The sequence below is a fragment of the Equus quagga genome, chromosome 13 (assembly GCF_021613505.1).
Source record: "Equus quagga isolate Etosha38 chromosome 13, UCLA_HA_Equagga_1.0, whole genome shotgun sequence".
NCBI classification, from domain to species: domain Eukaryota; kingdom Metazoa; phylum Chordata; class Mammalia; order Perissodactyla; family Equidae; genus Equus; species Equus quagga.
This window is the reverse complement of record NC_060279.1, coordinates 12,237,521-12,261,901: the sequence shown is the minus strand read 5'-3', so window position 1 is coordinate 12,261,901 and position 24,381 is coordinate 12,237,521. Positions and strand designations below refer to the sequence as shown.

The following is a 24,381-nucleotide window of genomic DNA, read 5'->3' as shown; positions in this document are numbered from 1 at the left end:
TTCCTCTATGGGTGAATGGCGTAAACCTCACGTCAGCCTTCCAAGGTTATCCACACATCTTCCCTTCCCCTCATCCCCACGTCCAAGGAATGGCTCACTCTGTTAATTCTTCCCTTTCTATTTCTCCTCTGCCCTTCCTGTCATCTCCTTTCCATAGGGCAAACCCTTTACCCCTCTTAACTTGACACTTAGTAGTTGATCTCCCCTTTGTCTTTGATCTCAGCCCTTCTGGTCTTACATTCCACAGGTACCTTTCTAAAAGCACAAATCAGGTCTTGTCTTTTACTCCCTTTTGCTGGAGAATAAAGTTCAAACTCTTAAGCATGGCACACAGAGTCTTCTGTAATCTGGCCTCCAGTGAGCTCTTCAGCTTTGTACAGCCTGCCACGCGCCATCTTGATGGCCTAGGAGGTGCCTTACTGTTATTACATGGCTTCACATCATAGCCAAGAGTAAGACGAGTGTGTCTTCCCCTTGTCACACACACTGTGCTTGGATAACCACTCTTACCTTATACTTAGTGCAAATATCATCTCTCTTTTGAAACCTTCCTGATGGTCTCTCCTTTGGAAGAATTGGCTAATCTTTCCTTACACGCTCACTCTGTCCTGTGTACACATCTCTCACAGCCCCTTCATTGCATTCCTAGTTGTTGTTTGTTTGTTTTTTCCCTGCCCATTCTAGAATGTAAACTCCTTATGGGCAGGCTCATTCATATTTGTAACCTTTAGTATTTGGCATGAAGTTAGGATGCAGTAAAATACTTTTTAAAGAAATAAATGAATGCATGAATGAATGAATGAAAGTTCACACAGCCCACTAGTGGCCGAGTCAAGAGATCCTTGGTTTTCCTTTTTCCAGTTCACATTTTCCCTACTCCATGCTGCCCAGTGAGAAGGCACTAGCATTCTCACTAGTACCATCAGTGCATTTTCTCTACAAAATTTATCTAAATTCAAGTTGAAATGTTAGAATTCACAAGCAATTGGGAAATATGTGAGGATGGGTCTCCAATTTCTAATATGTCATCTCTCTCTTGTGGCCCAGTTACATTTTAATTGTCCAGGAAAAAAAATACAGACTCAAGTTTGCATACGTGTATTGAGTACCTGCTGTACACTTCATACCCAGTCTCATTTAATCCTTACATACCCTTTGAAGTATGTGTTATTATCTACATTTTACAAATGAAGACACAGAGGCTCCGAGGTTATGTAAGTTGCCTGGGCTCGTGTGACCAGCAAATGTCAGAGTTGGGAGTCTAACCACGTCTGTCTGATTCTAAAGTCCATTCTCTTTCCTCTTCACTACACTTCCTCCCTAGGGAAACAGAACAGAATTAGGGGCATAAAATCTCAAGAAGTTTCACTGAAAGACATTCCTCTGTGACTCCAATAACAAATTGGACAGAAGAGGCAGGAGCTGTGAACTCTAACTCTAATTTGTTTCGTGGTGTGATTTAGAGAAAGTCAGTTAACCTCTTCTTTTCCATCTCTTTATATTCACAAATATGGGGGATACACAGACTTTCTTCCTCAATTAACGAAAAGGAGTTACTTCATAAATGAGTTTGTGTCATTTGCTACAGAAATGCATTGGATGCAATTACTAACCATAAAAGTGACTTTATTTCTACAAGAAACTATTTTTGGTCTAAAGGAAATAAGACTGCTGGTCTAATGATAATCAAGCATTGGATAAAAAAATTGATTCCCTTTTTATCTAATTTTCTGTAAAGTCTTTGTTGAGATGTGCGATGCCTATATTCTTTTACACCTGGTGATGGGATAAAAAATGGAGGAACAGAGATATGCTTAGGAGGGGAAAAGGAAGGACGTAGGAGAGTGGCTGTTGAACATCTTATGGGCCAAATTGATTTTTTTTCCCTAGGTCTAATAACGCCAAGGTGAAAATTGACATTTTTGCTTGAGCATTAAACACATAACATTCACAGCATTCGTTGGACCACAACAGTTACCGGCTGTTGACAGAACTTGAATTTTGACAGCACTTTATACGGTGCAGAGAGTCTAAAATTAAATATACTGGATGGAGCAATAAAGAAAATATTCAAAGTCGAAGCATCTTGGAATATAAAAATTATATTTTCAATTTTTTCTGGATTTTGAGAGGCAATATAACAGAAAGAACCTTAGCCTGAGATTCTTTCCTTGGATTTCTTAAGAACTAATGCTCCGTGTGACCTTGGGCAAAATGCTTAACTCTCTGAGCTTTTGTTACATTTTAAATGGGGGATGTGGAGTTTATTCTGTTGAAGGATTGGACATCTGTAAAATGAGGACAGTATCTCTAAGTTTCTTTGTGAGACTGTGTGCTTAGGTTTTATGGTGGCTGGGATACTCGATTCCATCTCCAGCCCCCTTCAGAATGCGCCTGATGAGGTAGCAGCAGGGAAGCAGAAGAAGAGAAGTGTTTGAGGGCCCAGAAAATGGAACACAATGGGGAAATGGTGGCTGAGGGTTTTCCTAAAATTATGATACTTCTTTCAAAATAGAGCCATACATAAAGAGACTTAAATGGGAAGGGAGAATTAATCCCAACTCCTAGAAGTGAAATTCCTAAAGGGTGAAATTCCTTTAGACATTTTTATATAAACCCCCATGATTATGGGATGTGAAGCCTGGGAGAGATCTAGCTTGGTCCCAATACTTGGCCTTACAAATTGCCCCATAGCCCATGCTGTCATTCTTCTGGGTCCTGGGAAAGACACCAGCTCCTTCACCAACGGTCTGTCATTTTTACATTCAGAATATTCTCTCAGACATTCAATCCACTCTTTCCTTGTTTTATAAGAAGTCCAACCTTTATACACCTAATATGATTTAGTCCTGGTTTCATTTCCTGAATCTTTGTGTTGCTTTTTCTTCCTGGATCTCATGTTCAATGCTGCCAGTTTCTTTGTCCCTGCAGGTGCAGACAAATTAGCATAAAGAGTAAGTTGCAGAACTGGAGAACAGCAAATTTGATTTCAAAAGCCATTTCAGATTGAGGTCCATTTGGTGGCATTAGGAGCAAAACTAATAAACAAACCAGATTTTTTTTCTACTTAAATTGATTTTTTTTTACCTGCCAGTATCCCGTTAGAAGTAGAACATTTTATCAAATTCTGATTTTAGCTGTCATGTACAGAGATTTTTTTTGTTTTCTTTCTCATTATTGCTGACTGTTAAGTTATGTGGGTTGGCAAAGGAAAATCTCTTCTTTTATAATAAAGGAGAATGCATTACCTTCCAGCATCATTATCTGCCTGTGTGTTTCACGACCTTACAGATGCTGTGTATTGTGGTTTGACAGTATTCATGCTATTACAACTCCCATTTTGCAGATGGAAGAAAAATTACAGAGAGACTTCAGGGCTATACCTAGACTTTGAAAAGACACAATTCTCAAGAAACCTGGGTCCTGTTTACTCTTTCACTGTCTAAACTAACATTGTTTTATGTTATGACTTCTCTCATATGGAGTGATATATTTTTACCTGTTGTTCTGGGGAAATTAAAAAATAAAATCTTCCTCTGTAAGCTGTGACAAACCATCAGAGAAGGCCTGTGCTGGATGCCATGATCAAGGCCAGGTCATAAGGGGCCAGAGTTCAGAGTTCTCTGAGCATCGCAGATCCTCTGAAGGGTGTCCACATCTCAGTGGGTAGGCTCCTTTGATTGCAAGGCACAGGGACTGACTCAAGTTACTCCATGATGGGGAATCCTTGTAAGGACTCCCGTATGTCAGCAGGAGGCAGTGAACTTGCAGGAATGAAGGCATGGGAGCCATGCTCCTGCCGGGCCACAAGGCAGGTGAACTGGATCCAGGACGGCTCTTGGGGCTCCCTTGAGGGCTTCGGGGTCTTCCCCGTGTTGTCCTGCATTAATGTGCCTCACCGCATCTCATCTCCTGCCGCGCATCTGCTCCTTCTCTTCCCCTGCCATCTTGCCTAGCATTTCCTCTATGCCTGATGTCTTTTCTCTACCTCAGAGCTTTGCTGGCTCGTGTTTTTTCTATTTCCTCATCTCTCTAGCTTGAAGTGGCTCTTACGGCCCAGACTCCCATCTGTGCTTTTACTATGCATCTCTCTGAGCTCTGCTTCTGCTGATTTATGCCTGATTTCTTCCATATTCCCCATTTCAAATTCCTAAGAGTGAGAATCTGATTAGCTCATCTTCTTGTGCCAAGCCACATCATGGGTCACTGCCCAATCTACAGACAGGCTGCCCTTGAGGGAGGTGCCCACCCTGAGGGAGTCAAGTGCAAAGAAGAGCCTGAGGAAGGGGCTGGGGAGGAGGAGCAGCTTCTTCTGGAAGGAACATGGGCAAGCCCTAGGATCGGCATGCTCAGGGTACTGGCCTGCTCGTCTTTTCAGAAACCATCCTGTACTGTTCCTCAGCCTGAAGTAGTCTGGCAGCCTTTGAGGAATGACTAAAAATTAATTCTAGGAGCTAAAATATTTTCAAGGTCAGAAAAGGAGAAATCATTAAAGTGACTGTAGCTACCAGACAGCGTATTAAGAGGTTTACACGTATTATTTCGTTCCCTGCACACAACAGCTTTGTAAAGTACATATCATAATCCTTATTGGGCTTGTTCAAGATAAACCAGTACTAAGTGGAAAGGTTGGTATTCAGACTCAATCTGTCTGACTCCAAAATCATGCCTGCAAATTATACTCCTTCCACATCTAACATGGTATCTTTACCTCCATTTTCTTCACCCGAGTAAAATTTAGCATCTATGAACTAATCTGATTGGAATTGGAACCGTGAGGGGAGAGCATCCTAAGCCAGTGCTGGGATGGAGGGGCACAGTTTCCTGAGGCTGTGGAGACGTCTCCCAGTGGTCGGACTGCCTGATGTCAGCATTCTGGAGTGGCAGTGCCCCCTCGAGGTCGTTTTCCAACCCCCAGACATAAACGTGCCATGTGGAAGCCTTCTGCGACTTATATTAACACAGATCCATCATTAATATGACAAATATGCACACCTGCAGACTTAATTGCTTCCATTTTCTTGAGTCACTGATAGGTTTATGGCCTGCTTCAATTCCAGTAAAACTGAAGCAATCTAGATTGGACGAAAAAGTGTCTTACTCCCATCAATCTTCCGAACAGACCAGACTCCAGCCCTGATGACAGACTCTCCTCCTAGACAGGGTAATTAAAGAGGCAGAGCCAGCTACTTTTGAAAGTCCCTTCATCTTAGTTTTATCATCTATAGCACAGTCTTCAGAACTCTAGACGGGAAACGTCTTTCCTTCTCCCATCCCTCCCCTAATGACTGGCCCTCTGTCTCGGCATGGGCTATATTTCGCCCTCCATTTGTCTCATTCAGAGGCCAGTCAGTGGAGCTTTCTGGTTTTCTCCTGTGAGGATAGTGGACGTGGTGAGGGGTTTCTACTGCAGTTTAGGGATCCCTCACCTAAGGTCGAAAGGTTTGCCCAGAAAAAGAAAAGCTGTCTTTATACCAGAAAGTTTTTTCCACCAAATCCAGGTCTGGCTCTTGATGAAACCAAAGATAACACAAAGGGGGATATCAAGTATCTATGACATAATTGAAGAAACCTCTAGCAAAGAAAGAAAAGCTACTTAGTATACGTTTTGTGCCAAAGGAACATTTTAAGTATCAAAATTAAACAAAAATAAAGCAGACTTAGAAAACTCTAATAGGTTCTTCAATGACTATGTATGAAATAATGCATGTTAAATAGAAATTAATTGACCACAAATAGATTTTTGTAACCATCAGGGGCATAAGAAATCCCCACACAACAAAAAGAAGTTCCAGTCAGAAATCCCCCAAATTCTCCCATGATTACAGAGGGGAAAAATGAGAAAAGTAACTCATGGAATGAACTTTCTCAGTTTTTAGTGAAGAATTTGTGAAATTCCAACAAGCATGCTACTTCGTGAAATTTAAGTACTAAAACAAATAATAGTGAGGACTAGGAATACCCCAAACCAGGTAACAAGAATAAATTACTGGTGCTGCAGAAGATACGCTCATGCATCCTGATGGATTTCAGAGATGAAGTCGGGGAAGGTAGAGTTGAAGTGTCTATTTCAGCCCCATCTGGCAGACCATCCCCATTTGTAAGGACTCTGAGCCCTTACTGGGGGCAAACCACCCAAGTTGATGATGATGGATGAGGTCTGTTAATACTTTAACACAAATTGAACCTAGTGCGAGTGTAAGAGGTGGGTCCAGTGTTAGTAGAGAGACATGGTAATAGTGGGAGTCTATAAAGAAAAATCATGTGAATGATCACAGTTCTGCAGGGGTGCAACATACATGCTGATCGAAAGGATCTACTTAGATTTTCAAAAAGCTTTGGCAGGTTCTAGCTTTAAAACTTTTTTCTTTTTAATTGCAAGTTACCACCATATTTGTTGGGCATGGAGCCTCACTTATGAAAACAGTATAATTAACAGTTTTTATACATGATTTAGATGATGCTAAACTTTATATACTAAAAAGTCAAGTTAGTGGAGACAGGATTGCAAGAAGATCATTAGAATCTATGTTAGAAGACAGAAGAGATGGAGGCAATTTTCATGTCATCAGCTTCAAGGTAATGCCATCCTAGATAAAGGCTGAAGCTATAGTTATAAAATAAAAGGCTCTCTGTTATATCATCAATGATTCAGGAAAATATCGTAGAGTTCATTAAAATCATTTTCTGAAAACATTGACCCAATATGCTATCCTGGCTAAAAAAGGGGACCCGTGTCATCCTGAAGGGTGTGGAAGCACACCAGTACTCTATACTTACGTAGAATTATATTGATTTCTTACCAGGAATAAAGTCAGTTATTCTTGTCACTAATCTCTAATGATTGTATTAATATTAACAATAACTACAACTCATATTTCTCATATTTCAAAGCATTTCCATATGCATTTTCACTTCAACAACCCTGTTTATGTTATTTCCATTTTTTTGAAAGATGGAGAAACTGAGACATAAGGATTTCAGAGGTATTAGGTGCAGAAGCCATGTCTCAGACTTCGGTTTTCCAATATTAGAATCCTTCCTATTTCTGCTGTGCTGCATTACTCCACTCTAGGGAACGCATTTAGTGAGCCCAGAGAAAGTGCACAGAAAGGCAGCTGTAATGGTCAGTAGGAAGTAGCCGTGGTTCTGTGAAGGCAGAATAAAAAGCCTGACACATAGTAGTCACCACAGCAAATATGGATGAAAGAAATTTGAAGAGTCTGCTGATAAAGACAAAGACTGGAGAGGAATGTGATCCATATTTATCATGTGAAATGTATGTGACCTTGTTCACCAAATGCTCAAGTGCTAGGATTCAAAACTGTATTTGAAATCCAAGGAAAGTGAGTTTAGGGCAAATGAAAGGAAGAACCACTTCACCCAGAAGGTATTATTCATGTGGAACCTATTTCCCAGGGTGTGGTACAATCAGAAAATATAGATGCAGTGAACAAAACAAAAAAGATGCTGAAAATTTCGTGAATGAAAAGGACATAGTTGCTAAGAAGCTCAGATGGACCTCAGCTTTCAGACTGAGGTCAGAGAGAATATGTGCCCCTGACCCAGAATTGCCTCCCAGCCCTCTGCCTTTTTGGCCACAGAATGAGGACTAGGTAAAGAAGCTATCAGCTGTCCCTGAGTTCCTCTCTTTGTGTCCTGACTTAAATCTAACAGTCCCCTCATTCTGGTTATCATCACTGTGTTCACCATCTAATGGCTTGATTATGAAACTTTTGGCTCTATTCCTTTAGAGTGTGCTCTTACACTTTAGAAGCAGAAAACCCAGCACTTTTTTTCATTTTGCAAAAATCAACCAACATTGTTTTAGTTACAGCCTCTAATTAATGAGCCAGTGCTACTAAGTCAGGAATGGAAATGGCAATGCCACCTCCACCTGTTAGTTTCCTTATTTTTGAGAGTGGTAAGATGTGACAGGATCAGCTAAGAAGGAAAACTATCCATGGCGGGGGGATCACACTGCAGTGGAAATATATGTGGAGCATTGCTGAAAATTAAAAATTAAACTCCAGAAGAAATGTAATGCCAGTTAAGATATGAGAATAGTAATAAGGCTATGGCAGAAAGTCAAGAGAAAAGGGGAACAGAATACATAGTGAACAAGTAGGTTGATTAGAAATTAGTCTTATGACAGGGACCACATATTAGGATGCCCACAGGGAAGAGTCAGGGAAGCATAGCGGTTCAGAACCCATACTCTGGAGTGAGACATCCTGTTTGAACCCAGTCTCCTCCACTGGCTAAATGTATGATGCTAGGCGTGTTACTTAACTTTTCTGTACCTCAACCCTCATGTAATTGTTACCCACCTCATATAGTGGCTGTGAAGATGAGTTGAGTTGATATATTCAAAAGCCCTTAGAGCCTGTCATATTGTAAATACTTCATAAACATTAGCCATTATTCTATATTGAATTAATAGACAGTATGTGTTTGGGGACCAGTGTTCATCCATGCACCCATACAGTGCCTTTCTACTCTTGATCAAGGTCAAAGGGAGAGAATATATAGACAGATTATCAGGTCCCAGTTCATGTGTCACCACTCTCCATTCTCATGGCCATGGCAGAAGATACCAAGGGGTACACTGCCTCTAAAAAAATATGGCCTGCATACTGGTGATCTCTCACTGGACTTATCACTTAACTAACCGGCAAGTGGAAAGAGACTTCAGAAAGAATGTGTTCCTTTTCTAGAGTCACAATGCCAAAGTCATATGACCAGTTACCTAATCTCGTTGAGCCTCACTTTCTTAGTCCTAGGATAATAATAGCACCGACCTTATAGGCTGTCAAGTAGCTTGATAAAAATGTATGAGGTTAGCCCATTACCTACCACATAGTTAGTGCTCAATAAAAATTAGTTCTGAAAAATAGTAAGAATTATCAATTGTCCTTCTTCATTCTTGTTAGATTCAGCCTGACCATCACAACACAAAGCACTTTATGAACTCTAGCCTAGGCCTGTGCATGGCATGAATTTAAACTCTTGTAAAGAGAGATGAGAAAAAGAGGAAGACATCCCTGGCAACATGAGGTGTATATGATAATATAAACACACAGATTCAGACACACATCAGAGAGCAGTGACCAGCACAATGAAGGGGTCAAAGAACAAAGTAGGCGTGAGGAGTGGGCTACTGATGAATGCAAAATGGTGAACAGACTTCATCTGTTTTCAAAATACACCTTTCATGAAGAATGCATGGCTCCCATTTCTGGCTGCCAGCCCCTTAATGGGTGTTTTGTGTGGAAGGCCTGTAGAGGAAGGAGGGCTTTGGAATTAAGAATAGAGAGAGAGAGAGCTATAGTAAAGAAAGAGAGGAGAAAAGTGGAAAGATGTTAGCAATTGGTACTGTCAACGTATGCTATTCCCAGCTGAGCAGCAACACATTTTAGCAATCAGATGACCTTGTATTCCTTTTAAATCATTATCATGCAGGGACTAGATGGCTAGATGCACATTTCCATGGGGGTATCTGTCAGGTCATTTAGAGGTCACTTTGACCCCTTTTGCCATGAGCACTTACACAAACAAGACTGCAGAAATGGGCCCAAGGCAATGTCAAGAGAGTCTTTAGAAGCAGATCCGATCCTCCAGGAGAGTCTGTCACAGGGAAACCATATCAGATTGCCATGTGATTTGTGCGCTTGTGTGAATTGGTTAATAACTCAATTTCATTCCCAGGTCTATAAGCCCAAACTCTTCAAACTCCTGACAGTGTTTACTGTTGATGTATATCTTCTGTATATCCAATTCATTAAGCTGAAATACAAGCACAGTGGTTCATGATTTCTCAGTATAAATAAACATTGCTTTGTTAGACAGCACAGTTTGGTAGAAAGAGCACTGTGCTAGGAGTCGGAAGGCTGGATTTGAGCCCTGTTATGTCTGTCTCATTAGCTCTAACCCTGGAGATGTCACTTCCCCTCTGGCCTTCTGATTCTAATTCTGTAAAACCTACGACACAGGATTGATGAATGAATAGGGAGGGCGCTTTATGAGAAAGGCCCTTGCAAGCTGTAATAACAGGGATTATAATAAGGAATTTTTCACTTGCTTGAGTCTTTTTAGAATTCCCTCTTCACTCCCCTCTCTCAAGCTCAATAACATAACAGAGATAACTAAGATTATCACCATCTCTCATCTTCACTTTGTAGGAACCTAAGGTTCAGCCCTGAGTATGACAATTGCAGATCACAGGAAGATGAAAAAGTAAAATCAGAGAATTTAGAGGGAGAAGAGGCTTTAGAGTTCACTTAGACCCCCTTTTATTTTTTTTTTAACTTTATTGAGGCATAATTGACAAATATAATTTTATAATTTAAAGTGTACGACGTGACAGCTTGATATACATATCCTTAGACCCCCGTTCTATAGGAGGGAATCATTTAGAGAGAAGAGCCTAGAGAAATGCCTGGCACACTGAGCTTTGGGCTCCCCAGCTGTGTGTGTATAAGAAGGCGATGCTCGTGGTCAGCAAGGTGAGCTCACGGGTCTGTAGGAATGGGGTGGAAAGCCTCGTTCCCCGAGGTGAAGATGAGAATGGAAGCTTCCACTTGAGTACAATACTTGTTGGCATTTATGATAACAAGCACTTACACAGACTAGTCTGCAGAAAAGGACTCAGTTTACTGCTGAAGGAAGCTCAGCTGTTGTTTTCACACCATCTCCATTGGCTCCTTCCTTCTTCCTTGACCACAGTCACCATTCCTGCATCCCTCTGGGAGAAACTGCCCATTTTAATTCATGAGCACCTTGCTAAGTGCCTGACAGCAAGCTCACTGAAGCTGACCTTGCGTGCCAGCTTTGAATGGGCACGGATAGCATGGCATCCCTCTGTGAAAGCCCTTGTGGCTGGATCTTAAAGCAAAGAAGGTATAAGTGGAGTTTTATCAGAGCTATCTAAAGAGTATTCAGTTTGCAAATGAGCCTTAGAGAAATGGACCAGTATGACTTGGCTGAGGTTCCTTGCCGGAACTGAGGAGATTCCTGGACTTATGGTTCCTGGACTTACAAAGACTCTTAAGCAGCTGGAGTCATTTAAAGGTACTGTTCGCTTAACTTGGTTGAGGATTATTGCTCAGTTTTCGAATTTATGTGAGTGGTACTAATAATGACAACAACAAACAGTATTAATAATGATGTTGATTGTTGTTCATTATATGCCACATACTGCTAAGCACTATTACTCTGGGTTTGAGATTTGCAAAGTGAGAGAATGGGAGTTGAAATAGTGGAAAGGAACAGTGGGCTTGAAGCCAGGAGACTTAGCATATTCTAACTTTAGTATTTACTCCCTGGTGAACTTGGTCAAGTAGGTTGACTTTTTCGGAACTCCTTATCTGTAAAATGGGCATATGAATACCCACATAAAAGGGTCACTGAGGATTAAGTTAGCTCGTGGATGTTGAAAGGGCTTCTTAGCAGAGCCAGTGCATAATAGGTACATCATTACTTGTTGAGTTGAATCAACAAGATAAGAACAGAAATACAAGTGGATGAGAACTAATTAGAAATGGAGATGAATCAAGACAGTTTAGGACAAGCAGTGGACTATTCTCCTTTCGTAAGTCATTTACAGATGATATTTTGTCATTATCAGTATCCATTTTATAAGGTGAGAGCCATAGGGGGGACCTCAGTGAAATAGTTCAGAATCAGAGAATTAGAGCAAATACTAAACTCTTTGTTAAAGAAAGACTAGAGTACAAGAGAGAGGATTCAGAACTAGCAGAGCTCTCACTGGGTGTAGCAGGCAGTCTCCCTGAAATCAGCCTGTAACCAGTGCCCCCACTTCCCCAAATCCATGCGTCCAGCTTGTTTCCAATGCCACACTGCAGGGACGCGGCCCCAAAGGACTTGCAAAGCTCAAATCAGAATTCCAGTCGTGAAACTGCAGGCTTCAAAATGACTTATTCTCATTACAATGTATGAAATGATCCGTAAATACATATTTTAACATTACAGAGTTTAAATATTATTACACATCTTACTTGATGTCAGATTTTGTTAAATGCGTGCCGTTATCTCAATTTACAAAGGTCAGTCGGGTGGCAGTGGAGAATAGAAGTAGATGTATTTAAAAATTTTCTTACCAGTACATCTGTGGCTCAGATAACCCTGCCTTTTTCAAAGAACTTTGGGCTTATTTTTTTCCCTTTCAAATGAGACTTTAATGAGTATCATGTGGATAAACTCTTTGCAGAGGTTTGAAAAGATCCAGAGAAACACTGTGTTAGGAACAAGCAAACCGTTCTGGATGAAATCATAAGCCATTTGAATGCCTCCTCATCCCTCTGGTTGTGTCAGAACCTTTTGGCTGCATTTTTCCCCCACAGGAATGTTTTCATCTCCATGGCTAGGTAAATAGAATGTTCGTGTATTTGCTCGATTGCTATTCGTGCCAGCACAGAGTAGCATAGAGTGACCTACTTCTAGCATAGCCATAGAAAGCTTTGCTGCTTTCTGCCAAGTCTGGTTTAAAAAGCCACCCTCTGCTTTCCACAGTTCTTGCCCTTGCCTGCTCCCGGAGACAACATGCCATGGACCATTGAGGGTCCTTATTTCTTCTCTCACATCACTCCTGCTTTCTGTGTTGATTCATTTTAGTCCATTTTCAACTCCTTCTGGAAAAATAGAAGTGGGTGGGTGGGCAACAGTAAAGAAAGTTACATTTCTGATTTTTAGAGTATAGGTCTATAAAGCGATATGGTGGGGCTGCAGAGGGAGATCAGATGAAATTTTCTTATCTAGACTACCCTTGTCCATGCAAACATAGTTGATCAAAGGTACATAACTCATTGGAAACCATTTGGAAGCATCTATATGTGGATGATTTCTTATTGGGGACCACTGATTGGTGTTTCCATAGGTCACTATCATGAGTTTAAATACAGTCAATCCTTACTCTATAAATTGATAGGCTGGCCTGAGCTGGAAGCAGTCCAAACTCCAGGAGGAGAAGTCTGATTTGAAAAACTCAGAGACTTTTTTCCACTTGGCATGCAAAAATATACCAGCCTATATCTGATTTGGGGTCTAACTAGAGCCAAGTGTCTTGTGTGGTTTTGTGTCATTAAATACTATGGTTAGAGCTGGGGAGTCCTTAGAGACCTTCTAGTTCCATCATTTGAACATGAGAAAAGTGAGCTCCAGAGAGTTTACAGAGCCTTAGTTCCCCAGCTCCGCATCCAATGCTGCCTTTAACCTGCTATTCCATTTCTCATCATTGGATCATTAATGTTTGGAGGCTCTCTTGTTTTTGACATTGAGAGCAAATATCACCAAGCAAGGGAAATAGAAATTCAATTATCTTTCTCCTGGTCATAAGTGGAAATTTCTATTTCAAATCTCAGCAAGTCAAGAAGGTTCTAGTTACTTGAAAAAAGAACCTCCTGTGCTTCTGTTGGGTGAGAGATTCTTGAAACTTTAAGCCATTTTGCTATAAAGCTTTTGCTCACATGGTTCTGTGCCTGCTGCTCAAGCGTGTTTGGAGGCAGAGGACTGAGAATGAGAAGATAGGAGCAGCAGACAGTGAGCTAAATGGAAGAGCCATCATGGCAGTTCCACTCCCAGTTGGACTCTGAACATCTTCACTAAAGAATTTCCTGGCTGTGCTAGCTCCCATTTTGTTGTTCGCTCAGCCCAGCATAGATAGACACAAACTTCAAGCAAACCATTGGTGTTCCTGGCATCTGTGCTGGTTGAATTCAGGCCTATCAGAGTGTCTTGTTTTATGTGGCTCTCACTCTGGGATTTGGGACTGTACCACTTCAGAACTCCATGCCGGATGGTCCCCGTGGCGAGAGGTATGGAGGCCCAGCCAACTCAACCCAAGGGACCTCGTTTTTCTGGCTAGTCTCCTCTCTTCACTTTCCTTGACTTTGTCCTTGCTCTCTGCATTCTTCTCCTTTGTCTGCTTTTCATCTGTCCCTCATCTTTCATCACAGATGGCCAGGACACTAATGTGCTGCTGTCATTATGTTTATGGAACAAGTCAGGGTCTTTAGAGGCTGACGTTCCAGAGGCATTAAAGACTTAAGTCACGTTTGATACCAGGGTAAAGATTTGCAGGATAATTAGTGATGCTCTACTGTTATTAACCCCTGACTTAATCAGGTTATTTTCTTACAAAGGGGCTGAAAGTTAATGCCATTGTTAATAGTTTCGGTGGGAAGACCATAATGAAACCATGTGGGAAAGAAGGCCTACCATCAATATCTTTCAAACTCTGAAATTAGGAAGGAGGGAAGGAAAGTAAAAAAGAGTGGAAGAAAAGAGGGTAGTTCTATCACAGGCCTACCTTTGGTAACTTTATTGATAGTCACTGGTGGACAACGCCCATTTGTTATTCTTCGTTTGGGACAGTTGGCTTATCTACTAAAGTTCTGAGCTTCATCCTCATCACAGAGGGAAACTCAGAAAGACAGCTGAGATAGCATAGGGTACAAGGGTGGCTAGATTCTATTTTTAGAGATGTTCCCTTTTCCTTGTAATTCTTTCATCAATAATACGAGGTTATTCACAATGCCACACTTAGACTTGAAAAACGACCAAGCAACACTACTAACCCTTAGACACCTCCCCACCCCCTGCCACAATCCCCTAACAGCAGGGAATTTTGCAGTTATGCATTTTATTTGTCTTCCAATTGATTCAGCTCTTTTCTAACTCTGCTCTGGGAAACCTCCTCAGAAGCCGTATTAGATTTGGTTTAAAGGAAGGGTTTCTAAGATTAATAGCAAGTTTGCAAATCCTGATCTAAGCAAGGTCTTCTAATAGCCAGTAATGGCCATCAGGGAGTGTCACCCTCAACCTTGAAAGACGGCAGGGTCATTCATCAGGTGCCCTCAACATGAGGCTAAGACTTGACAAGTTAATGCTTCCTCCTGGCTTGACCTCACCACCTGAGCAACCTCATTACTGCTCAGCTGGATTCAGCTTGAAACTCAGCCTTTCCAGGAGAAAAAAGGGGCCCAGAATGCCAGGACTGCTGTAAGACACTCTAAATTATTCAGTGAATTAAAGGACCTTTGAGAATTTCCCCAGTTCAGATCCATATTTGACTTTAAATTGCCAAATTCTTTGAAAGAGGGCATCAGGGATCTGATCCTCAGTGAAGTTGTCTTTTGGGGAAATTCTGATCCTGATATGATGTGTTGTCTTAGTAGCTCAGCTCTGGGACTCTCAGCACGAGAGGATGCCCAAAGAAGGACCAGGGCACTTGAGTGACATGAGGAAGTTGCAATGCCTGGAAAAGGAAGTTTTGTAGCAAGTTTTGGGTGTCCTAAGCTAACCCCACAAAAAGACAGTCCCGTAAGCTCACAGCACACAAGCTAACATTAGAACAATGACTAAGGCTAAGTTAAAGTGATTTCATCTCACTCTCCTGCTCTCTGCCTTTCCCCATCCCAGATTATTCTCAAGTGTGGCTGTCCCTGCCCAAGGTCCCGTTTTCCTGGTTCTCTATTGCTTGCGGAAGCTCTTTCTTTCTTAGAAACCACACATCTGTGTCAGCATGAATGAGAGCCTTTCTCACCAGCCTGACGTCCAGTCTGAAGATGGGCCTGGCTCTTAACGGCTCTCATCAAATCATCCCAAACCTTTCCACCCTGTGCTCAGAGGGAAAGGAGAGGTGGAGTGCAGGTTAGACTTGAAAGAAGACGTGACTTTGCTTGGGACATGGAAACGATCATCTTTCTAGGCGGTCTTGTGAAGCACACACTTTTGGACTTATAATCATGGAATGTCAAGATACCAAAGGATCTTGAAATTCATCTATACATCTCTTCCTTATTCAGATGAGAAAACTCAAAAGCTAGGCATGCCATTCAAGGTTACTCCAGATGTGGGTCTCGTGAGTCCCACTTCAGTATTTTGGTCACTGCAGAATGTGGGATCAGAGTTACAGTGAGACGGTGATTGAGTCTACTCTATCTGCTACTCTTTCTCAGTCTTCTTAGTCTTTGTAAATCATGGCTTTGTTTGCTCCTCTGCCTTTTTTTTCCTGACAAAGATTTGCCCTGAGCTAACATCCGCTGCAAATCTTCCTCTTTTTGTATGTAAGCTGCCACCATGACACGGCCACTGACAGACAAGCAGTATGGGCCCACACCTGGGAACTGAACCTGGGCTGTGGAAGCAGAGTGTGCTGAACTTAATCACTAGGCCACCGGGGCTGCCCCTCACTCTTCTGCTTAATGAAACCATGGGTGACTTTCCCTTAGCTCTAATCTCCTTAAAGTGGCTTTCACTACTGACACCAGTCTGGGTTTTTGGCCTCAGTCCTCCATTCCTCCTCCCTACATCCTCCGCCCTGCAGCGTCACCAGACCTCCCGCAGTCCTGCAGACGTGCATCATTCTGCTGTTCCTCTGCACACACTGTTCTCTTCATCTGGAATTGCCTCCCAGCGTGTCTTCCTATTTTATCCCTTCCCATGAGTTTATGCCCAGCCAAGTTCCTCCCTCTCACTCAGCACAGCTGGTACTGTTTAGAGTATTTATTCATGGCTATGTCTTCAGTTTCTCACTAGATCAAAAGCTCCTTGAGAGTAGGGATCACGTAGCACAATATGCTGAAGGTGGCGAATATAGTGTGCTCCAAAAATCTGTGTTGTATGCGAGAATAAATGGCACCCTGGTTTCTGTGTATTCCAGGCAGTCCCAGAATTTGGGGAGGGGCTGAGAGATGTGAGGTTTGTAGAGGGGAAGAATGAACATGCTCAAAGTCAGGGCAGTCTCAGTCCCACGGTGCAATGGTGGCTGTGGTGCTCATGCCACCTGTGGAATCTTGCGATGACTGCACAGGCTCCTGCTGGCACTTGTTTTATTCAGTACACGGTGGGAAAGGCTCTGTCTGAGCCTCAGCCATAGCCCTCAGAAGGCCTTGGACTACTAACCATTCTATCACCTCCCATATTTGTTCCTTGGGAGTCTCAGGAGAGACTTGCATTGGTGAAGAAATTTCTGAGTACTTCCTCTTCTTGAGATATTCTGCTGACATCCAGACTGCCATGATTGCACTGATGTTCCAAGCTCTGATCTCATGCGCATCACGATGAAATTCACAAGACATTTACTATGTCCTGTGTGGTTTTTTCATTAGCTGACCCAGGCCAGATATAGCAGAAGTAAATAAGTTCCCTGGTTTAGTATTTCAGCTTGCCCATGTCAGATTCTGCCAGCAGGGGGAAAAAAGCCTAGGAAGAAGCTATCATTTCATAATTATTTTGAATCTAAAAAATGACAGGCACCTTCACTGGCAGGCATGGTGCCCTCCTTCATTCTCCCTTTGCCCTCTATGATGAGGCCTATCTGGGCAGAATCAGGATATCACTGTCAATAGAGGTGGGCATGAGTAACCCAGAGAGAGGTTCAGAGGGCTGGCCGGGAAGCCCAGGCCAGAGAGTCTATGCTCTGAGCCCACCTCTCCATGGGAGCATTTAGTCAGTACTCCCTCTGCACCCATTCTTCCTTGGTACCACCACTCCTAGAACCCTGGAGCAGAACACGTTCCTTTCAAAAAAAAGTCTTGGGCTGCCAATGGGTACAGGGTTTCTTTTTGGGCTGACGAAAATGTTCTGGAATTAGAGCGGTGATGGTTGCATAACTTTGTGAATATTTTAAAAACCGCTGAATTGTATACTTTGAAAGGATAAATTTCATGGTATTTGAATTATGTCTTAATTTTAAAGGAAGTCATGGAGTACTAAGACCTTGTTCAAAAAATTAAAATAGTGCAGCACCAAAACTCCTACAAGACCACATGGACGTCCTACGCCATTGCTTCCTCACGCTGTGCGTGTTCGAAGGTCATGTCATCTGCTGTGCGTGTTGGAGTGGAGGGGATCTGATAGAAGTTCATCCATCTTAGTCCCTGTTCTGTGTTAGGTGAGGGTGACCTTGGTCCCTGTATTTACTTCTCTTTGCTTCCACAGTTAAAATAGAGGTAATGAGCCTGACCTACTTGATGACGATCTCCTAGGAAATGAAAATCTGGTTTGTTCCATGCTTTAGAGGTATGAGGTGCTATATTCCTCCAGAATAGTTACACAAAGGGCTGAAGTGGGACCAGACATGTGTGGAATAAAGGCCAGGCTGGGCGAGAGCAGGTGCTGGCAGGAGGCTGGACGTGTGTTGCCCTGGGTGATTTCATTACGCCATTAGGTGCTTTTAGGAGCTGTTGCTGCTTGTGATTTTCATGGCGGTGGTGAGAAGGAGAGGGAGTTTGCTTTCTGCTGCAGTGGCTGGAAGGGGACTTGGGAGAGAAGGGTGTGTCTCCCAGGACGACTCTTCCCTGAGCTTTGATGTGAAGGCTTGATGAGAAGTTAGAAAGGGTAAGTACCGTCGAGCGGGGTCTGTGATTGGAGGGCTTACGGTGAGGTGTCACGTGGCTGTTGAGTGGGGTCTGTGATTGGAGGGCTTGCTGAAGTGGCATGTGGCTATCAGTGGGCTTTGAATGGGCTGCTTGTGGTGAAGTGTCACACTGCTGCCGCTGGTCGAAGCAGGCACTCTCCAAGTTGCGCCCAAGGTTTCCTGTTCTTGGGGAAATCTGGAAAGGCTCTTTAAGAGACAGGTGAACTCCAGGAAGCCTGTGACATCACCTCACTTAACAGATGGGGCTGCACCTGCGGAAACCAGCAGCAGGATGCAGGGAATCTTCCCTTCTCACGCCCTCCGCCCACTGCAGCTTCCTGGATGCTGTGGTGGTTACTTCCCCGAACATGGACAGCTTACCAGCCCAGAGGGATGACTGAGTCCTCTGGGTGATTATGGAGAGGGGCTAAGGTTGAAGGGGACTCTGATCACCTTGTCTTTGCTGCCTTTTGTCCTCCCTCACACTCCCAAGTTTACCCTGCTCCCTGGGCTGTAGGATGGAAGGAGGAGAGAGGGAATCATAGCAATGTCTTTTAGGGCAGGCTCATGACCTGCGGCTCACGCAGATCCTTCTCACTGACCTACCCTGAGAGGACTAGCCAATATTCTTCTTCCTCGTCCTCATCATTACTCTCGTATTAGTGTCTGAATGTCCTCTCCCTGGTCCTCTCCCTATTGAAAGGAAATTCACTCACAGTTCAAGGTTCAACGCCATTATTATCTTCTTCTGAAAAGGCTACCATCCTCCCCTCTTCCATCATCTACCCGAGATTCCTCTTTCCTTCTTCTATATGCCCATAAAACTTTGTTATGCACGTTGTGTGGCACTTACCACGTTCATTTACAGTGGGTTGCTTGGGAGAACTTGTTGAGAGCCTCATTTAGATTCGTACCTTAGTGGCTAGAACAGTGCCCGGTGCATAATACATGCCCAGTGTCTGTTAAGTAAATTAATGAATAAATATACAAGTAAATAAATAAAGCAGAACATCATTTGTGCCCTCCCACAAATAGTGAAAGATATTTATAAACTCCATAAATATTTAAAATTGCTTTCCTCTTTATGATTGTGGTACTTGATGAGAATACTATTCTAAATGTGTCTTATTAAATCTTTTTTATGTATATGGACTTATTATTTTTTTGGCCAAAGGTGATAAATTTTGAGAGAAGAAGCCATGCCTTTGGGAAAAAAATGAAATTTTATAAAGCAATGCCTTGCCAAAGTGTTCAGCAAAATATTGGTTTCCTGAGGGTGGTAATAGTTGTTAAGAAAAAAATGGTTTGGGGGCCAATTGAAGTTTAGAAAAGCTGTGTTAATCAGGTCTCTCTATTGTGGGATGTCTCAAAGCTTTGATATGATGTTGCTTAGGAATATGAGCGAGAGGGTCACGTAACAGTATACTTCTGCAACACCAGCTAGCAGCACAGTGCATAGCACATAGTAGGGTTTTGGTGTTTTGTTAGTAATCTGTTCATGATAGTCCAGTGCCTCCGTCTAGGCCCTGGGAGCAGGTGAGTGCCTGTGTCTGTGATAAGGGCCCCCTTCGTCACTGCCCTCTCCACGTATGTCACCTCTGCTCTGCAAAAGTGAAAAGAACAATTAAAGGGAATTAAAACATTAATTTCCCTGCCACAGCAAGTATCCAACATCTCCAGTGGACTATGCAGCAAATGATTGTGGTTTTAGAAATAACCTGTCAGCCCTAGTTGCTCTGCTAACCTCCCAGGACTGTTCTGTAAGTGCCAGTTTTGTGCACAGTAATTACCAACTCCTTCCTTGGTAGATTCACCGGTGTCTAGAAGTAATTGCTAGGGGACTCACACTTTCAAATTTACAAGAGGCAAACAACCTTGTATTTACCTCAGGGGGTTATCAGGGTATTCAAACTGTGCTGGGTAAAGGATGCTATCGATCATAGAAATATAAGGAAGAACTTGAATTTTCACCTTGGTATTTTTCTCAATGGGTGAGAGCCTGGCTCACTAGATTATAGTGCAAAGACCTAGAGGGGATAATTCTCCTCTTCTCAGGGTCTCCTCCCTTCCTTGAGATTTGGAGCAGCAGTAAGCCTGACCTAACTATCGTTGGAACCCTTTGTTATCTTCACCTAATGCTGGCAAATTGGTACCAGTGTCTGGGAAGAAGATGAAACAGAAGATCTGGACCGGTGCAGTCAGAATTTTGACCTGTGCTTTTGTTGTATGTCCTCTAGAGATCTCAGGGAACACGGAGGACATCCCTCTGGTGCGCTGGAGGCAGCAGTGGCTAGAGAACGGCACTTTGCTTTTTCACATCCATCACCAAGATGGCGCCCCGAGCCTCCCTGGACAAGACCCGACTGAAGAACCCCAGCATGAGTCAGCAGAAGAGGAGCTGAGGATCCTCCACATCTCGGTCATGGTAAGAGCCACATGGCCTTAGCCTCTCAGGCCATAGCTTATGTTACCTTGACATTAAGAGCCTTGGTGACATAGCTCTATAAGACCCAACTGCATAATGATCATTGATTATGTTAATAAGTAACTTTCCCATTTATGAGAAATGCCTCCACCTGTGGTATAAGTAAAAGTTGTAATTATTTCTACAGCACCATTATCCAACTGTTCTCTCTCTAGGAACATGCCTAGACATGGAGTAACTTTTATAAACCCAAGGCATATCAGATGGGGGTAGTGGATACTGGTAGTCAGCATCCTGACTTTCTCTCCTCTTACGCTAAAGAGTATGTTAATAGGTACTTGCTCCTCCCTCTAGCCCAGCTCAGAAACTTCCCCATCAGCATCCCTTCTCTAATTCAGAAATTTGAGACCTCAAGAAAATGAGAAGAGCCTTCCTAAAGTTCTAGGAACTGTGTTTTAGAATCTCACTAGAAAGTAAGTGCTACAGTAGCCGGCAGGGGTTATCTTTGGTGTTGTTTTGTTCATGGTAGATATATCCTCAGCACCTGGAACAATGCATTCACATAGTTAATACTTAAGCCTTACTTGTGGAATAAATGAATGAATTTCCAAGTGGAGATAGAAAATACCTGTTTCACTTGGTATTTTATATGTTAGCATTGTGTTGGTAAAACCAATACATCTTCTGCTCCTAGGGTAGCCTGAGAGCAGGTTCAGGCTTGACTGATTATCACTGGGCCGTAGGTTGGGAGGGCATGAGCTATTTCACTGTCAGGAAACTCAACAGAGAACCAGTCTAGGTCTTGTCTAAACTTTGATTCATCTATTACTCTGGTACCATCACTACATGCTGTTTAGTTTGTGATGTACATCATAACACATTTTGAATTCTGTGTGATTACATCATGTTCAACACCCAAAGACTACTTAGAATCCATCACCATACACATGTGCCTGATCACCCCTTTCACCTCCTCTCTCCCCCTTTCCCCTCTGGTAACCGCTAATCCAATCTCTGTTACTATCACAGTTATAAATTAATTCAGGTTTTTTTTTTTTTAAGATTTTATTTTTTTCCTTTTTCTCCCCAAAGCCCCCCAGTACATAGTTGTATGTTCTTTGTTGTGGGTCCTTCTAGTTGTGGCATGTGGGATGCTGCCTCAGCGTGGTCTGATGAGCAGTGCCATGTCCGCGCCCAGGAGTCGAACCAACGAAACTCTGGGCCGCCTGCAGCGGAGCGTGCGAACTTAACCACTCGGCCACGGGGCCAGCCCCTAATTCAGGTTTTTAACGTAGTATCCATAGTACCTGTATGTCCTTAATCAACAACCAATATTTCCTCTCTTAGGGAAGGTTGTCTTCTTCGTTGTAGCTTGTAGTTTCCAGAGAGTGGTGAGACCAGGCAGATCAGCCACATCAGCCCTGGTATTGACTAAGGCAACAGATGTAGAGGCCACATTGTCTTCACATTTATAATATCTGATTGACAAGAAGGGCACAATGGTGGACTTTCCACCAGCTGTCCACATCCTCCCATCAATGTGGGAAGCAGTCATGGTCACGGGTAGTTTTTGTTCTATTTCTTTTGGTCCAAGACCGTTTCAAAGAGCCAGTCTTTGTCACACCAAAGAAATGTGTAAGGTGAAGAAAAGTATATGGAGATTCTAGAGGACTGATATTGGGTGTGATTGTGTCTGAAAGAAAGACCCTGAATACAAGAGGTTTAAGACAGGCAGTGTGTCAGAGGTGTGGTTAGTGGGGTCTGGGGAGTAGTGTGAGGATCCGTGAAAAGGCAGCTAAAGCTTGTCCTAGTTTCTACATCATATCTTCAGTGTAGCTAGGACCCCACCTTCTATCATCACAATGAGGTGCTCCAGTAAGTTCTCTAGAGGACGTGCATGTGTGCACACGCATGAACGTTTATGCAGGTAGGTGGCAGTGAAGATAGAAATACACTGATTAAGGATGCCAATGGTTTTGAGGAACTAGGTTGCGCCCTTAAAAATATAATAACCCCTGTAAGATGCCCTATATCACTAATGCTTTTTTTTGAGACTCCCTGGGCAGGGATTAATGGACAGTGGTTGTTGAAATGGAGGAGAACAAGAATCAACTATAAACCTCTCTCTGAAATCTGCCCTTCATATGCTACTGATCCCCCTTGGCAGACCATCAATAATGTTCCATTTTCCAAAGAAAATGAAAGAGATGATTCCTTCAACTTTTTTATTCTATGTTGTTTTCAACTAGGCTGGAGGAAGCAGAGGTTAAAAGGGCCTGGGCAAAGGGCGAGGGTGGACAAGTTTTGTGTTTGTCTCTGGCTTGGCGTCTTGAATGTGGATGGACCCACATCTCCATGAAAAGTTCAGGAAGGCCTTTGACTTCTGCAGGAGAACATGGATCCCAGGGTGAACTAAAGATATAAATACTCCCTTCCATTTTGGTTAAAGATGGTTTGGGCAATGGAGTCTCCTGCAACCCAGCTTGCCCTCTCACCTTCCTCCATTCTCGTTCCATGCCACACATCCACGCACTCTGCCTCTCCTATCCTTAACGTTCTGTTCTAGAAACATTTTAAAATTGTGTATCTACCCTCAGCTTAGAAATCAAGCCTGAGGGTATCTCATTTGAAGATGTTGTTCCTAGAGTCTCTGATGGCTTCCTCTTCAGAGAGTCATGGATTGGTAGACATCATTTGATACACTTCATACCACATCGTTTGGAGGTAAAGTAGGCAGCCGTTTGAGACATCTGGAATGACAGCATTATAAATGTCAGGAGATAGCAAAATCCCTTGACTAGTAACAGTATTGGGCAGCAAAACGCACTTAAATGAAATCTTATTACCCAAACCCTGTTAGTTATGAAATAATAATAGCAGGGCTATTTTTCATTAACTATAACGATTGATATTGATGCAGTTTTCAGTTTGGATCCAAATAGCATAATTCAAAAGAGAGAAAAGTTAAGGTTATTATCAAAATATGAATACACCCAACTTTTTCTCTCTTGTTAAGAAAATGTCTATCTAAAAGCTTAACTGATAATCCTAAATATTTCCAATATGTGCAGAGAGAATTAATGGTTCTATGAAAACCTTAAAGTATACATTTCTCTCACTTTGTATTTATACTTTTCTCATCCATATTGCCTCAAGGCAGGGACCACTGTTTGTTTTTATATTTTGCATTGACTATGTTTTTTTAAAAACACAAAATATAAATAATGTGAGAATGAGATGAAAAGGAAAACCTTTTTTTGTATCCTTATGACAGTGTATGAATGAGAATCTGTAAGTCCTCTCTTATGCTGTGCCCAGTATAAATATACCATCAGCGAAACCTCGGGCTTGCAGAAAACCAATACCTCAGCTGGCAACCTGGCAATTTAAAACTTTGAAAAACCTTTTGCTTTTCTTATGTTTCAATCACATCCTAAAATTTTTGAATTATTTTTTTCGAAGAGATGCTATTTCTTCCTTGCATAGAATAATTGGATTTCCCTTCTGAAATCTTATGTTATTGCTTTGAGGGTCAAACAATGCATTTTAACCTCCTGCATGATTCCAACTTGGCTGA

At 42.4% G+C, this 24,381-nt stretch overlaps 1 protein-coding gene across 1 annotated transcript in view; it reads left to right on the top strand.

Annotated features, from left to right (window-relative positions):
* Nucleotides 1-24,381, top strand: part of ASTN1 (astrotactin 1) — a 289,754-nt gene that overhangs the window by 79,234 nt on the left and 186,139 nt on the right. Inside the window, exon 2 of the mRNA XM_046680397.1 lies at nucleotides 20,617-20,804. Coding sequence (XP_046536353.1) covers nucleotides 20,617-20,804 — 188 coding nt within the window. The remainder of the gene's footprint in view (nucleotides 1-20,616; nucleotides 20,805-24,381) is intronic.